The following is a 15,893-nucleotide window of genomic DNA, read 5'->3' as shown; positions in this document are numbered from 1 at the left end:
GGAAAGAGCCAGCTGTCCTCAAGAAGATGTTGTAATGCTGAGGTACTAGGACAGACTCAACCAGTTTCTAATTAAGAATCTTTGGTGCATAGAGTTAGGGAGGATATTCTTTCTTCGTATTCTTACTTATTTCTAGTAACATGTTCATTAAGCTGAAGAATACACCTGTAATATTTCTTTAGGCCAGGGGTCAGCAGCATTTTTGGGCCGAGCACCAAAAAACCCCTGCAACCTCAACTTGGAACATGTTGGCATGCCAGGGGCAGATGGCTGAGGTTGAGAGGTGGTTGAGAGGAGAAGGTTGAGAGGCGACCTTGTGGTTGCCTATAAGTTCATCACGGGGGCACAGAAGGGAATTGGTGAGGCTTTACTCAGCAAGACGCCCCTGGGGTTTACAAGAAATAATGGCCATAAGCTAGCAGAGAGCAGAGTTAGACTAGACATTAGGAAGAACTTCTTCACAGTTAGTGGCCAAAGTCTGGAATGGGCTCCCAAGGGAGGTGGTGCTCTCCCCTACCCTGGGGGTCTTCAAGAGGAGGTTAGATAGGCATCTAGCTGGGTTCATCTAAACCCGGCACTCTTCCCTGCCTATGCAGGGGGTCCAACTCGATGATCTATTGAGGTCCCTTCCGACCCTAACATCTCTGAATCTATGGCAGGAGAGCTACGAGGGGCCCAATCCTTGCTGTGGCAATTCAGCCCTGGCCCCTTCCTCTCTGTGCTCCCCGAGGCATGCATGCAGCTGCTGCTGGCAAGGACTTGGGCTGGGGTTCCAGACCCTAGTGCAGTTGCTTGCAGCCTCGTGGCTGTCTGCTGCAAGCACGCCAGGCTCTGGATAGGCCCGTGCTGCCTGCTACAGAACTTGGGCTGCTTGCAGCAGGTAGCCACGAAGCAACTGCACCTGGGTCCAGAGCTCTGGCCTGGCTGTTTCCTGGTGATGGCTTCATGCTCACCTCAGCGTGCACAGCAGGGAAGAGGCCAGGGGCTGTCCTACCCCCAGCTTCTTCCCTGCTTTCTGCCCCGAGGTGTGTGCGCAATGGCTGGTGGCAACAAATCAGATCATAGCTCCGGACCCAGTGCAGCTGCTTGCAGCCTTGCGGCTACCTGCTACAAGCAGCCCAGTCTCTGGGCAGGCTCCTGCTGCCTGCCATGGAGCTTGGCCTGCTTGCAGCCTCCCTGCCACCCGCTGCAAGCAGCCTAGGCTCTGTGGCAAGGAGCTGCCCCCAGCCAGGGTCAGTTGTGGTGTGCTGAGCAAAACGGCTTCACGTGCCATGCTCTGTCACATGTGCTGGGGATTGCTGACCCCTAGTTTAGGCCATAGCCTTTCTACAGAAACCCATGTATTTGTATATGTGCAATCTGCATTGCTTCTTCCTTCAGTCACTGACCTGCAGCAATAGCACGTACTCCAGTAACCACAGATCTGGATAATTAATTCCTCTTTGAGTTTTCAGCAATCATCTCAATCATTAGTAGAGCTTTTAGAATAAATAAACACCTTTATATGATGGATTGAACCACAATGGTTATATTATGTCTTTCTCTAATAATTTACAGGGTTTATTTGTAACATGCTGTTTTTTTAAAATAGATTTAGGACTTGAGTTTATTTTTTTATAAATCATTTGCCACTGTAATACCAATTTTCTATTTAAATCATGGTGTTTTATGTATTTTTATCCTGTGAGTACTTGAATGGGGGGGTGGGGGGCGGTGGGGGGAAGGAATTGTGTGCTGTCTTTAAACTATTTCACTGTTTCTGATACTGCCAGAAATAAGATCAGTAAGTTTTTTGTTATTTGAATTGGTAGGCAGTATACAAAAATCAGCTTGCTTATGAAACATGGAAAACGTTTACTGTTGTTTTCAGAGTGCTCCATCAAAATGATACAAATGTTTTCTGGGTGGGGCTGGGTATGCTGTGTGTGCTGGATCTGGTGTGTGGTGGGGGGAGGGGGTGGCCTGATCAAGTCCATTGGCCTGATAAAGTCTGTGGACCAGCCTGGCGTTGCTTATCCAGTCCATGAGGCCAGATAAGTTTGAAATGCGTGTCATAAAGACTCTTCTCTAAAATTCAGTGTCAATACAAAAATTAAAAAAATTAGTTTTCAAATTGCTGCTTATGCTCTCTGCTATAGTTCCCCTATATGTTGTACCTGTTTCTCCATCTCTGGATAAGAAGAGTCATTGGACATGAAGTGGGGAGTGGAGATCAGTGGCAATAACTGTTTTCCATTGTCACTAGTATTATGCAGTACTTCTTTGAATGAAATAAATACAATGAAATTCAGTCTATTTCCCTTTATTATCTGACAGGTCATCACATCTTGATTGTAGTGGTACAATGTCAATTTCTTGCCCTGTGTTTATTTCTGCAAACTGGGAAAACAGTTCATCCAATTAAAGCTTGGGTAGGGAGCAGAAAATGAAGAAGAAAATATTCACACACAGGCAAAATTCCTGGGATAGGGATTATAGATGCCTAGTGTTCCTGTATATTTTTACCAGTCATATTTTGTACATTCTTTCCTTAAAGAAACAGACTTCATTAGTGCTAAAATAATATAACTGTTTATCTCTACAGATAAATTTGAACAATTTTGGGCCATAAATCGGAAACTCATGGAATATATTCCAGAAGATAGTGGATTCCGTTACATCCCATTCAGAATATATCAGGTAGGAGATCATACAAGAAGAACTTGTTTTACAAAACTATTTTCATAATGCAGAATATAAAACTGTATAAAATTATGTTCCCATGTCTCTAACAACAAGGCAAAATGTAGATGAGCTATATAGTCACGGTTTCTGGGTTTTAGTTGTGATAAGCTAATGGAGGAACATAAGAAGTGCCAGACTGGGTCAGCCCAGAGGTCCGTCTAGCCCAGTATTCTGTCTCTGACAGTGGCAGGAGTGGATGCTATAGAGGGTGAACATTGGACTAGATATCTCCAGAGTGGTCTGTTCCCTATTAAGTAGCTTCCTTGGCATCCACCATTACTAGTTTACAGATCCCGGGGGAAACATCTCCAACTATTCTGTTCATCCTTCTGTTCTTTTCTGTTTCTATTCAGGAAAGAAAAGTAAAGCCATAAAAATGATTGTTTCAACTATTGATCCCAACAAGTGATTACTCCTCATTGTGCCAGAAGTAGGTGACTAGTGTACCCCAAAGTATGCGAAATGATTAACAGCCAAATAAGAACTTACCTTTTCTTAGAGAAAATTTACTGTAGTTGCTGCACATGAAGAGTAGACACAACTTCTCATCAATTGAAGGAGCAATAGGAAGATATAAATAGGAAGAACATTTTCTCACTTTCTGCATAACTACATATCTTTCTCTGCCATCATAGGGTCCAGGAGAAAGTAACCCTGAAAAACTTATCTTTTATTACAAATTTTAGTTTAGACTTATTGCCCTTATCTTTTATTCTGATACAGGGGTTGTCAACCACGGGTACACGAACCCCCAGGGTACTTGGGAAGGTCCCAGGGGGTACGCACGGGCAGGCAGGTGAGGATGGAGCGCTGCCACCCACCAGCGCCGCAGCCGCCTCCCAGGAACAGGGCTGGGTGGGGGCAGGGGGCGAGGACAGTGGTGCCCCTCTGCAGGCTATACAGCCACCACCCGGCCAGCCATATGCAGGGAGTAGGTAGGGAGCTCATATGTGGCGGCCACAACCCACCACCCCACACTGCCACTGCTCCGTGTCCAGCCGCGCGCCCTCCTCCCTCCCTCCTGACTGCCAGGGTTATACCTGTTAAAAAAGGTTGAAAACCCCTATTCTAATAGTATTCTTTATTTTAGAAAGAGACATTTTAATGGAATAAAATAAATATTTCTTAAATAGGTTTTGGAACAAACTCTTAATATTTGTATTTTGTACGCTATGTTGGAAAAAGGTTTGAATTTAAAAGAGGAAGTAAAAAACCTTAAAAACGTTAAAACATCCTGTAGCTTAGTACAGACCTGTGGAATTACCCTCTTAGTACTGAACAGGTCTGAAGAATTTTTGAAGCTGATATATAGAAGAAAAGCCCGGCTGTTAACTTTTGATTCAGTGTCCACTCTATTATTAGAATCTAATATTATAGAATCAGGCACATATTAGAATCAAAACCCCAAGACCAAACATCAGAAGTATTGTACTGCTTGCATTTTCCACCAATTATTGACATCTTGCTTAATAGAATAAACATCTTAAAGGATGTGTGAAAGCTTTTCTCCCCATGACATTTAGAATCAAGTCAACTTCAGTTCACAGGACTAATGTGTGCATGCTTACTTGACAGATAAATTGTAAGTTTATTGTAATAAGTAAAATAAAATAAATAAAATACAGTACAATAAAATATCAAAAATACTTTTTTCAAGCTCCCAATAGGAATCCTTAATTCCTCATATTACTATTTCCCAAATCCAAACCTATAATCTGCATGTATAACTAAAAATGTATATAAGTCAACCTATCTTTGTTTTTGTCCATTGCCTTTCATTTTCTTCTCCTTTTGGAGAAAAGCCAGTTTTTTGTAATTCTTTGTTTTCCTCTGTAGCCCTTCAAGTTTTATGTTGTTAACTTGATTTGAAGGTAAACTAATTCAAAATTAATTTAAAAGATCCTGCTTTGTTAGTCAGTATTCCTATGCTGTTTGTTTGTCTTGGCAAATTAAATCCTAAGGTGCATCACAAAATACTGATAACTTTAAAGTTCTCTATGCTTTATAATACTGAATATTTAGCGTTACTGTTTTTGTTCATATACGATGTGTACCTTTGCCTCAGAAAATTAGCAGTCGAAAATTGGGGGTGTGTTCGAAACAAGAAAACTAATTACTGAACAGTTTGGTTAAAAGTATTGATGAGTGAATGACTTCGTTACTTCATGTAGGCCTACCATTATTTCCAGTCATGTGCCCACACTATATCTCTACACTTGCTGAGTCAGTCTCATAACCTATGCAAACACGTGCTATCATGGTTGGAACAGAGTGGTTTTATTTATATTATAACTTAATTTATATTAAGCGACCTATTGTCAAGGAAAAATCTTTTTTCTCCCTTTCATTTCTCCCAAAATTCCTGGGGCATGTGGTATGTGACTAAATGTGGTACTTTATGCCAAGTCGTAATGACTTATCAGAATGTGTATTTCTGCAAAAGCTTGCAACTTGTTTGGAATTTTAGAATAATTTTTAATGCTAGGTTGAATTAAGACCAATTTACTGTCAAAGTGAAACCTTAAAGATTGAGAACGGAAGTCACAGTTACTTTGACAGTGTTGATCAGAAATTTTACCAGATGGCAAGCTCCCTATAGTTGCATCAGAACATATAGATGCACTTCTCTCCTAACATTTTCTTTAGTCAGTGACTAATTTGTTTACTGTGGGGTGCTAAGAAACACTTTTGAAACAGTAGAAATGGACAGATACAGTGGAGATGATGCTGATCAAACAAAGTAGGCTGACTTGATACCAGCATCTGACTTGCTATCAATGTCTGACTTGATATCAGTGTTGCTAAATCTCATAGTGACAGCCTAAATAGTTTTAATTTATATTCAAGATGCAAGCAAATATATTAAAGGTGGAATGACAAATGTTGTTGCCTAAAACATCTAGTACAAGGTTAAATTATGTCCTGGCTGTGCCCAGAAGCTTAATGCATTCAATGCCTTATTGGTTTGGCCAGGCTAAGTTTCTACTGGGAAGAATGAAGTAGACTGTATACTGTATTATATTATGCTGCTTTGCCTGTTAGGTATCTGTCATTTAGCACGTATTGTGGATGGTAGTGCATGTAGTAATTGGTCTGGGTAAACTAGGCAATGTTAGGTGAGCACTTTCAAAACCTTTCAGCGTTTCCCTAAGTTTGTTCATTTTGTCATAGGCTTGCATACTAATGAAGCAAAGAGCATGAAGATTCATTAATTCAGTACTATCTACCTGTTCATATGTCAGTGGGGCCTATATAAATACAAATGTGTCTTTTGTTAGATTTGCTTGGGAAATACTCACTCTAGTATCCATTTATTTAAGGCCTTTAAGGCTATCTGAAAGTAGCTGTATTAAGAATAGTGGACCAAGCAGCAGTTGAGTGAAGAGTCTGAGATAATGCTTTGAAGAAGGAAGTAAAGTATTTTCATTAACAATTCAAAAATGTTTTCTCTGAGATTTCTGCTCCCCCATAAAGATGTGTACAGCTCCTTTTTTAGTTTTAGATGTATATTCAAGAGGGATTTATTATACAAATCATACAAGGCTATTAAACTATCTAGAGAGATTTCTAGAAATATTTACCAACAGTAACATTTTTATCACTTATAAGTAATATGTACCCATATTGTTCTCATGCTATAAATGTTTACTTTAGGTCATTGTATATTTTTAATTAACTGACATGCTTAAATTAATTATACAACATTATTAACATATTTTAAAAATCTATATGTATTTAAGCTCTGTTGTTGGTGAAGTGTAGAAGTGGTGTTGGTTGTAGCCGTGTTGGTCTAAGGACGGAGGTAGACAAAGTTCTTTGGTTAAATCTGATATCTTTTATTAGACCAAGTAAAGTAAGTTGAATATAAGTGACCTTTGTATTCTTACTCTATATTTGCATGTCCCCTTGAGTTATTACAGCCCAAGTCTGTATTGCATTAGCCACTGACCTGTTAGTTCTTTTGAAATTGGAATGCAGGTTTTGGGGCAGAGCCACAGGCCCTATGTGAGTAGCCTCTGGGGCATCTCTTCAGGAGCCAGTGAACCAGTTCCTTTTCTGATCCCTTCCACTCTTGCCTTTTTCTGAAGGGAACCAGAAAAGGAACCTTATAGGTGCCTGCTTGCCTATGTGAGTTTTCACTCGAACTAGATCATTCCAAAGTAGAGCAGATGTCCATCAACTAAAATGCAAATCAGTCTTAACTATGTTCAACACTGTACTGTTGGGGAACGTTGTTATAGAAACATAAAATGTTTGGATATGCTTTTCAGTAAAGAACTGTTACTTTCTAAATTTAAAAGCTGTTTCATCTACAATGAACACTTGAATACACATTTAAAGAATAATATGAATCATACCTTGTGTGCTACCCAAATTCAACTGTGTGTGGGGAGTGGAGTGGGGACAGGACAGCAGAAATAAAATCTTAAAACTTGGTAACTCAGAACTAAACTAACCACAGATCATTTTAAGCTTTCGTTCAGCAGCTTTTCTTTAAAAAATATTAACTGGGACAGAATGCTATTATCTACCACAGCAAATGGAGAATAAAATAAATGTGTGATAGACTCTGAGCAGTAAAACAGATAGATACTAGATCTGGATTCTTTTAGCAGTATTACTTTTTTGGTATGCAGTATCTGTTAAATGAAGGCAAACAATCTGGAGGGTGGGAGGGTACCCTTTTGGAAGATGTGCCACAGATTAAGCCCCACAGCCACCCTGAGTGGCACTCTTATTCCATGCCTGATCTGCTGCTCTGCTTTCTGCTCCTTGTCCAATCTGTCACTGTGCTCCCTGCCCCCTCCAGAGGTTGGCCACCTCTGCTGTATTCTTGAATCTTTAACTATCTTCTTGGTCCTACGTGGCTGACAGCAGATTTACTGTAGTTGGTTATTTGTAAAATTTGTGGGAAGAAAAAGAGCCTTTGTATAAAACAAATGATTAAACAATATGGAACAATTGGTGAGATGTTTTCTTGAGTTCATTTTGAGTTTATGTTGATTGATTTAATAAATTGGTATAAAGGAGGTACATCATTTTAACTAACAAAATGCCTTTGTACCTATCCAGGCTTTAATATTAAATCCAGAAGGGCCTAACTATACTTGATGTCAGACCACAACTACCTCAAGTGAATATGGCTCTAGTATTAAGATAATTTAGTTAAAAGTAAGTTTTTGAGACTTTGTATGTCTATAAACATTGTTGTGATGATTGTCTGGCTTTTCAAGAAAAGAACAAGTGCTTCTGCTGTGTTAACAGGATGGTTTAATAAATGCCAAAAGTGTGTTGGGGGAGGGAAAGAATTATACTTGAAGTGTTAGTTAATAATGGATCTTTGAAGAGGACTGTAAAATGTGACCGCTAATGACCTGAAGAGGGCAACATAACACAGCAAGTCTCTATATATTGTAGACTTGTACAGGTTGCTATTGAATAGCTTGTGTAGCATTCATTGTCTAATTTTTTTCTTACTTTTGGGAAGTGGTATTGCAGTAAGGACCTTTTCGTATAATGCTAACTCATTGTATGTAGACTCTCACTTCCTGGAAAGAATATCTGAGAAAGTAGCAGTTTGATGGAGTGAAGGTGATGGTTATTTTGTTTAGTGAAACTTTAAACCTATAATTAGATATTCAACTAAGAATTTAAGTGGTCTAAAGGGGAAAAAAACTAGAGTATTCTTCTGGTCAATAATAAGTTAGGGTCCACAGAAAGATGTAGCATTATTATAGCTTTGTTAACTGCTGTCCTAAGTTTGATCTGAATAGCTATGGGCAATAGCACATTTTTATCAAATACAAGTAGTTATTTTAGAATTATAAGCATTACCCATCAGAGCTTAAGACTCTGCCCTGTGTGTGTGAGGGGATGGAAAAAGGGATAGTTTTTTATTTTTTAAGGGAAACTTTTTCTCTCTCAAAAAAAAATCTCCCTTTTTGAAAATTGGGGAAAGGCAATTTTCTGGGGACAGTTTGGTAATAAGAGTTTTTTTGTATCTCTCTTATCTGAACAAACTAAATGGTCCTTTTTTAGTATGCTTTATGTTGCAGGACAGAACAAGGGGGTTTGAACCACAGTTCAGCCAACTGAGGTCACTGTGTGTATGTCTTATCAAATGTCTATTTAAAAATGAATATTTGGTTTTCTTAAGCAAAGAGGTTGCTGAAGAAGTTGACATGTTTGAAAGAGTTGTTAAGACAAGGTGAGAATATTCAGGAGTAGGAAAGGATACTGAAACATTAGAACAAGCTCCATGTCTTGAATTAGCACAGCCATATCAACAATTAGTGCGGTGCATGGAAATTACTTTAATTCAGAACATTGTCAGCCCGTGATTATCTTAAATTATATCAGACTTGTTTTGTTTTTAGAATTTCATGGACATGCATGTGAAGCTCTTCATTTCAGTAGGTCTCAATCCTGTGACCACAGATTTTTTGGTGCAGGACTTTTGCCAAGGAGGTAAAAAAGCCTAAGGTTATGTCCTTATTGCAGTTCTCTGGCTTAGGCACCTTTTTCAGGCCTCCAAATAGGCACTTAAGTGAGACTGGCATTTACAGGCTTAAAATCTCCACCTAGTCATGGTAACCAGGTACCCTTCCTGACTGGTACTCATCTTTTCTATATAGCAAATGATTAAAACACTTTTACAGAAAATGGGAGACCTGGGTTTAAGCAAGTGTCTCCTAATTCTCAGGAAAGTGCTCTAACCACCAGGCAGAGGCTAGAGTTAGACCTAGGATACTTTTCACCCTTTCAGTTGAATCTGGGCCACGATGCAGAAGGAAAGTCAAAATTCCTGGGCCATAGAGAAACCAAGCAAGAGGATCCTTGACTTTAAAGACCAGTAATGAGGGCACTCCACTTTGGGGGAGAGTATCCTGGGCTCTTGCCTGTGCTTCCAGTACAGTTTTATGTATTTTTCCAATGAATTTTCAATCATCATTACCCTCCTGAACTCAATATTAGGTATGCTTTAAGCATATCTCTTGGACCTGGTCCTCACAAGACCATGTGTAATAGGTCACCTACCTAGGCACTTAAGATTGAAGAGATTTTTGTGGATTGTTCACTTGAACTTGGTTTCTAAATTCTTCATGTACTGCAGCTGGGGTGTTTATGTCCCTTAGTTTACAGGTTACTTGTGAACAGATGATTGGCTTTTGCTGTGCAGTTTTGCATACAGTTTAATTCTAGGCAATAAATAGTTGTCAACTTTACTTTGTACTGGCTGCTGCCAGTAAATTTTGCAACGATTTGAATATATACAAACAGTTCTGCAATTCAGCTGAATTTAGAAACTGATTATAATCACTGTTGCCTTATCTCTTCACTAAATGACTTGAATAAAGTATTACTTTTTGCATATGTGTGTCCTAGTTTAAAGTATTTTTAAAAGGAAATTCTTTTTCAAAATAGGTTTTAAAAGTCAGAAAATAATTTTCTGTACTAATCTTGACTGTTCTTTCAAAGGTCTGCGTAAGGTTGGAAAGAGGTAAGACAAAGGCAGTAACTACCTTAATATTTAATCCCTTTTATAGGCTTGCTATCAGATAAGTCATGTTCTGTACCTGTTAATAGTATGTTTAAATTAGTATGCTCTGGTTTCTCTTCAAGTCTTGTAAATATTTATTTTCATTATTAAGACTGATTATTTTAATTCCCTGTATTTCATGCCATTTAGTCAACACAAATTAACTTGTCAGTTCCATTTCCTGGTTCTAGTTTTATGAAGGGATTTTTTTCCACCTGAAATTTTCAATCCCTGTCCATATTCCTTTGCTACCATATCTCACGTACCAGAAGGTCATAGTAAGAGATCTCACTGAATGATCATACTTCCACAAGCTTATGGCTTCTGTCCAGAGGCAAAATCTGGTCTGTAGTGAAGATTAAAAAAGAAACTTTCATGGTAATTCCTTCTACATGGTGAATCTGTGATTTTTACCTCCTTTTCTAATTTTAAGACCATCTACTTATGCATTTACCCAATGGCAACTTAATGGAGTATATTTAATTGAATTTTAATTGTCTTTCATTTTAAAAAATGACTGTCCCACGGGAGCACCAGGGGGTTCCCCATGCACTTGGTGGCGGACCCAGAAGTGGGCAGAAGTACTTCTGGTACTTCAAGGTCACCGTGGAGAGTGCAGTTCCCCTTGCCGCCCAACGTTCCCATGGGACACTCCATCCACCACTTTCACCACTGTTGGGTAAAAATGATTTCTGTTAAGTTTGTGATGCATCCTGAAAAGTCAGGAAATCCAAAGGTTGAAAATGTCTGAGGTTTGTTTGAAAGTGCCAGAGATTTGTTTGAGATGGTTTGAAAATAAATTGTGCATAGATAAATATGGGGTAAAACAAACCAGTTAAAAAATGGAATGTTACACTCTACAGCATGAGTTAACAAAAACTGCAGGAATGAGGTAAGGTACTCCTTGCTACATTTTCATATGATGTAATGGAGGTATTGTCAAGTGTACATTTTAATAAAATTTTAATATTTTTTTTTGCAAAAATATCCTATTGAATTGTAATGCAGTCAGGTACATAAGCTGAATTCATGTGCTGGACAATGCTTTATATGCTGTGCTTTATTTACATACTAAACTATGCTTCCATATTATGATGTTTCAGTAGTTACATTTAACATCTTACATTTTGCAGATGTTCCAGGGACAGTAAAATTTGATTGATATTAAAAGAAAAATACTACTGTCGTGGACTGTTATAGTTAGTCTTCTGGTTGCAATCTAGTCTTCAGAATATTTTAATGCAACTGTAAGAATAGCTGCAGGAGGCTTTCACTAACAAAAAATACTTTGTTAAAAAAGAAATGAAATATTTGGGGCCTAGAAAATGTTCTTCAAGCCTGTTAATAGAATTGACACAACCTTAATAGAGAGACTGCCTTATACATAAAAGGGGAGAGTGATTATAATTATGCAGATCAGGTGATTTGCTATCTTTGATCATGTGACATGATGGTAACTGTAACAGTTTCCTATGCAGAAAAGAAATATTAACCATTTTTAATGTTACAGATGGACTATTGTTTACGACTTATTTTGATTATTTGATAATCTTAACACAGACGGTATATCTTCACGTCAAATGTGCCAACAGCTGGCTGCATTTGTGACCTTACTTCTATTGCTTTGTAACTGCTTTTGTTTGCTGCTGCTAATCCCTCATTGTACTCTCATCTTAACCCACTGTTGTGGTTCAATGGTAGAATCCTTGTCTACCACATGGGAGACCAGGGTTTGATTCCTGGACATTCATATAACTACAGCCATTGAGGCACTGAATGTCCAGACTCCGTCTGGCCTCCGGATACCATCTCAATGGTCTAAAGTGGGGCTGGAAGGTCTGACAAGCTTCCATTCCTCCATACTCCTGCCTAGGTATACATGTCAAAGGTTCTGGTGACTTCTCATGCATACATAGTGTTCCGTGTTTTCAGTTTTTATTAAACAAACAAACAAAAAACTGGGGATTTTTCAGGGTTTCTTTTCCAAACATAAAACTGGGTTGAAATTGAGATAAAAGAAAGAAAAGAAAAAAAATCAGTTTAAATTGGGGAAAATAATAATGCATTCCCATGGCGGTGAGGGAGGGAGGGGGAAAGGCTGGGCCAAGGGCAGGGATGGGGTGCAGCCTGTCAGCCGCTCCCGGGGCTGCAGCAGGGAGCAAAGCGGAGAGAGCTGTCAATGGGTGTGGGGTGGGGCGGGGGTGTGCGGTTCTTGCTGCTACATACATCCTGGGAGGGCTGCGGGCTGGGGGACTGCGCCAGGCTATTCCCGGGGGGGTGTGTGCCCCTGGATCAGCGCTCGGGACGAGAGCAGGCTGCTGCTGCAGGCTGGGGCTGGTAGTGGCACCAGCCTCGTCTCAGTGCTCCGGGCAGGCGGCAGCAGATCCAGGTGCACACGACCCCAGGAAGAGCCCGGTGCAGCCCCCCATGAACTGGGAGCCCCATGCCTCCAGGCAGTGGCCCCAGCCCTGCAGGCTCATGTGGAGCAGCTGAGTGTAGCACCTGTTGCAGGGAATGTATTAGGGCTGCAGCCAGAGCTGCTGGGGTGCAGCTGGGACCTGCCTGCCCTGGGAGCAGTTTCCATGGCCTGTCCTGCCTTGCCCAGGGTCAGAGCCGGGAGCCCCGCACCCCCAGGCCCCTGCACAGCCCCCACCCACCTCTCTGCATGCGGCTGCTGCCACCCTCCCCCCTGTGGCCAGCAGGAAACATGTGCCTCAGGTAATGGCACTTTTAGCTTACTGGCACCTTCCAGCCATTCCCCACTTGTGCCGGTTAACAGGGATTTTACTGTACCCGGTAAAATTAAGCAAACTGAAAAAAGTTTGTAAATCAGTAAAAACTGAATAACATCAATAAAAAAATCAGGGAATTTATCGGTGAAAATTGGTAAAAACTGAAAATTTGGAACACTATGCTTACACCATGATCCAGAAGGATCAACGGTTGCCTACTACTCTCATCTTAATTTATCAGGCTTTGTATGCAATTCATGCACGTGGGTAAGGATATATTTATGTGATGAATACATTTAGAAAATTTAAGTTACCATAATAAAACTGTAACATTCTAGAATTAAAAGATTAGGCTATGAGTTGTCAACATTTTTTAGACTCAAGTGCCTCGTCTTAGACTTGAGATGCTGCTTGGAAAATGCTTTCACTGAGCAAGTATGGCACAAGACCAGCTTCACTTAGCAGGGAACTTTTCAGTAAACTAAATCACAAAAAGGAAGCTTATAAGAAGTGGAAACTTGGACAAGTAACTGGGGAGGGGTATAAGAGCATTGCTTGGGCATGCAGGGATGAAGTCAGGAGGGCTAAAGCACAAATGGAGTTGCAGCTAGCAAGGGATGTAAAGGGTAACAAGAAGGGTTTCTACAAGTATGTTGGTAGCAAGAGGAGGAACAGGGAAAGTGTGGGTCCCTTACTGAATGGGGAGGCAACCTTGTGACAGAGGATGCAGAAAAGGCTGATGTTCTCAATGCCTTTTTCATCTCAATCCTCACAGGCAAGGTCATCTCCGAGACTACTGCACTGGGCAGCACAGTTTGGGGAGGAGGTGAGCAGCTAACAGTGGTGAAAGTGGTGGATGGAGTGTCCCACGGGAGCGTTGGGGAGGGGGGGGGAAACTGCACTCTCTGCGGTAGCCTCTGAGTACCTGGAAAAATCATAGAGCAGTTCCTGAAGGAATCCATTTCTAAGCACTTGCAGGAGAAGGTGATTAGGAACAGTCAGCATGGATTCACTAGGGGCAAGTCATGCCTGACCAACCTGATTGTCTTCTGTGATGAGATGACTGTCTCTGTAGATGCGGAGAGACCAGTGGTTGTGGTATACGTTTATTTTAGTGAGGCTTTTGATACGGTCTCTCACAAAATTCTCCCAGGCAAGCTAAGGAAGTAAGGGCTGGATGAATGGACTGTAAGATGGATAAAAAACTGGCTGGATCATCAGGGTCAGAGGGTAGTAATCAATGGCTCAATGTCTAGTTGGCAGCCAATAACAAGTGGAGTGCCCTAGGGGTCAGTCCTGGGGCCGGTTTTGTTCAATGTCTTCATTAACGACCTGGAAAATGGCATAGAGTGCACCCTCAGCAAGTTTGCAAATGACGCCAAGCTGTGGGGAGTAGTAGATATGCTGGAGGGTAGAACTCGGATTCCGAGTGAGCTAGATAAATTGGAGGATTAAGCCAAAAGAAATCTCATGAAGTTCAACAAGAACCAAGTGCAAAGTCCTGCACTTAGGACAGGACAGTTGCATGTACCAGTACAGCCTGGGGGCTGATTGGCTGGGCAGCAGCTCTGCAGAAAATGACCTGCAGGTTACAGTGGACAATAAGCTAAATGTGAGTTGACAGTGTGCCCTTGTTGCCAAGAAGGCTAATGGCATACTGGACTGCATTGGTAGGAGTGTTGCCAGCAGGTCAAGGGAAGTGGTTATTCCCCTCTATTCAGCACTAGTGAGGCCATATCTAGAGTGCAGTAATACCTTGGTTAACAAAGTAGATGCATTCTGTGACATCACTTTGTTATCAGAAACGTTATCAGAGGTAGAATGTAACATAGGAGGTATAGGGATGTGTTCCAGGACTTCAGAGAAGGGGGTGAGTGGGGGACAGTATGAAAAAATAATTAAATACTCAATTAGAGGCCTCCCACAGCCCCCCTGGCCCTGCTGCCTCTTACTCCCCCCAGACAGCCTTGCTGCCAGGGCTGTGGACCTGGGTCCGCAGCCCCCTGCCCCCTGCTGTGGGCTTGGGCAGGGCAGCTCCCCACCACTGCTCATACTCCCGGGGGCAGCAGAGACCTGCGTCTCCCAGATCTGTATGTGGGGCAGGCACAGGCTGTGGGCTCGGGCTCCTGCCCTGCTTCCCTCCCCTGGGGCCTTCACCACCTAGTGGGGCTGTGCAGGGATCTTGCTAGTGTGAGCTGCTTCATCCCCCGCCCCCACCCACTGCCCTGGCGACACGCCCCCTGCGCATGCCACTGCTTTGAAGGGTGCAGCCCCATGCCGCTGTCCTTGCTGCAGCCCCGCGCACAGGAGGTGCTTCACCTGGGCAGCGCAGGGCGAGCGGCGAGAAAATCCCTGTGCAGCTCCACTGCTCCCTGCAGCGCCTCAGAGAACAGCGCTGCAGGGAACTCCCTACAGGGAACAGCTGCTGCCCAGCTTCCTTCCCCCGCGACCTGTCGCTGCAGGGAGTGGAGGAGCAGTGTGGAAAACCTCTATGCTGCCACTTGCCCCGTGAGTTCCCTGAGGCGCTGCAGGGAGTGGAGGAGCTGCACGGGGATCTTCTTGGGGATCTTTTCCCCACCGCTCATCCTGCGCTGCCGTGGTGAATCACCTCTTGCGTGCAGGGCTGCAGTGAGGGCTGTGGCACAGGGCTGCTCCCCTCAAAGAGTCGTAGGGCGAGCAGCCTCTGTTCCCTGCCAGTCTGCTTCCGTCCCCCTCCTTCTACAGCCCAGCGGGCACGAAATTCCCAGCCACTCCAGATCGTGCCTGTCAGGCTGCAGAGGCACCCGGGAGAAGGAAGCACAGTGGCAGGGAATGACGGCTGCTCACCGCTCCTCACTCTGCCCTGCTTCCCTGTCCCGGGTGCCTCTGTGGCATGGCAGGTGTGATTCGGCGCAGCT

The 15,893-nt window shown here is 42.2% G+C and overlaps 1 protein-coding gene across 5 annotated transcripts in view; it reads left to right on the top strand.

Moving 5' to 3' along the window:
• ATG5 (autophagy related 5) overlaps positions 1 to 15,893 on the top strand; it is a 151,404-nt gene that overhangs the window by 74,756 nt on the left and 60,755 nt on the right. For all 5 annotated transcript variants that reach the window (XM_025199236.1, XM_006019809.2, XM_025199237.1 and 2 more), the window contains one exon: positions 2,585 to 2,679. In XM_025199236.1, the coding sequence (XP_025055021.1) occupies positions 2,585 to 2,679 (95 nt within the window). The remainder of the gene's footprint in view (positions 1 to 2,584; positions 2,680 to 15,893) is intronic.

This window comes from Alligator sinensis, unplaced genomic scaffold, assembly GCF_000455745.1.
Source record: "Alligator sinensis unplaced genomic scaffold, ASM45574v1 scaffold313_1, whole genome shotgun sequence".
Classification (NCBI taxonomy): Eukaryota; Metazoa; Chordata; order Crocodylia; family Alligatoridae; genus Alligator; species Alligator sinensis.
This window is presented reverse-complemented; position numbering and strand designations above follow the sequence as displayed.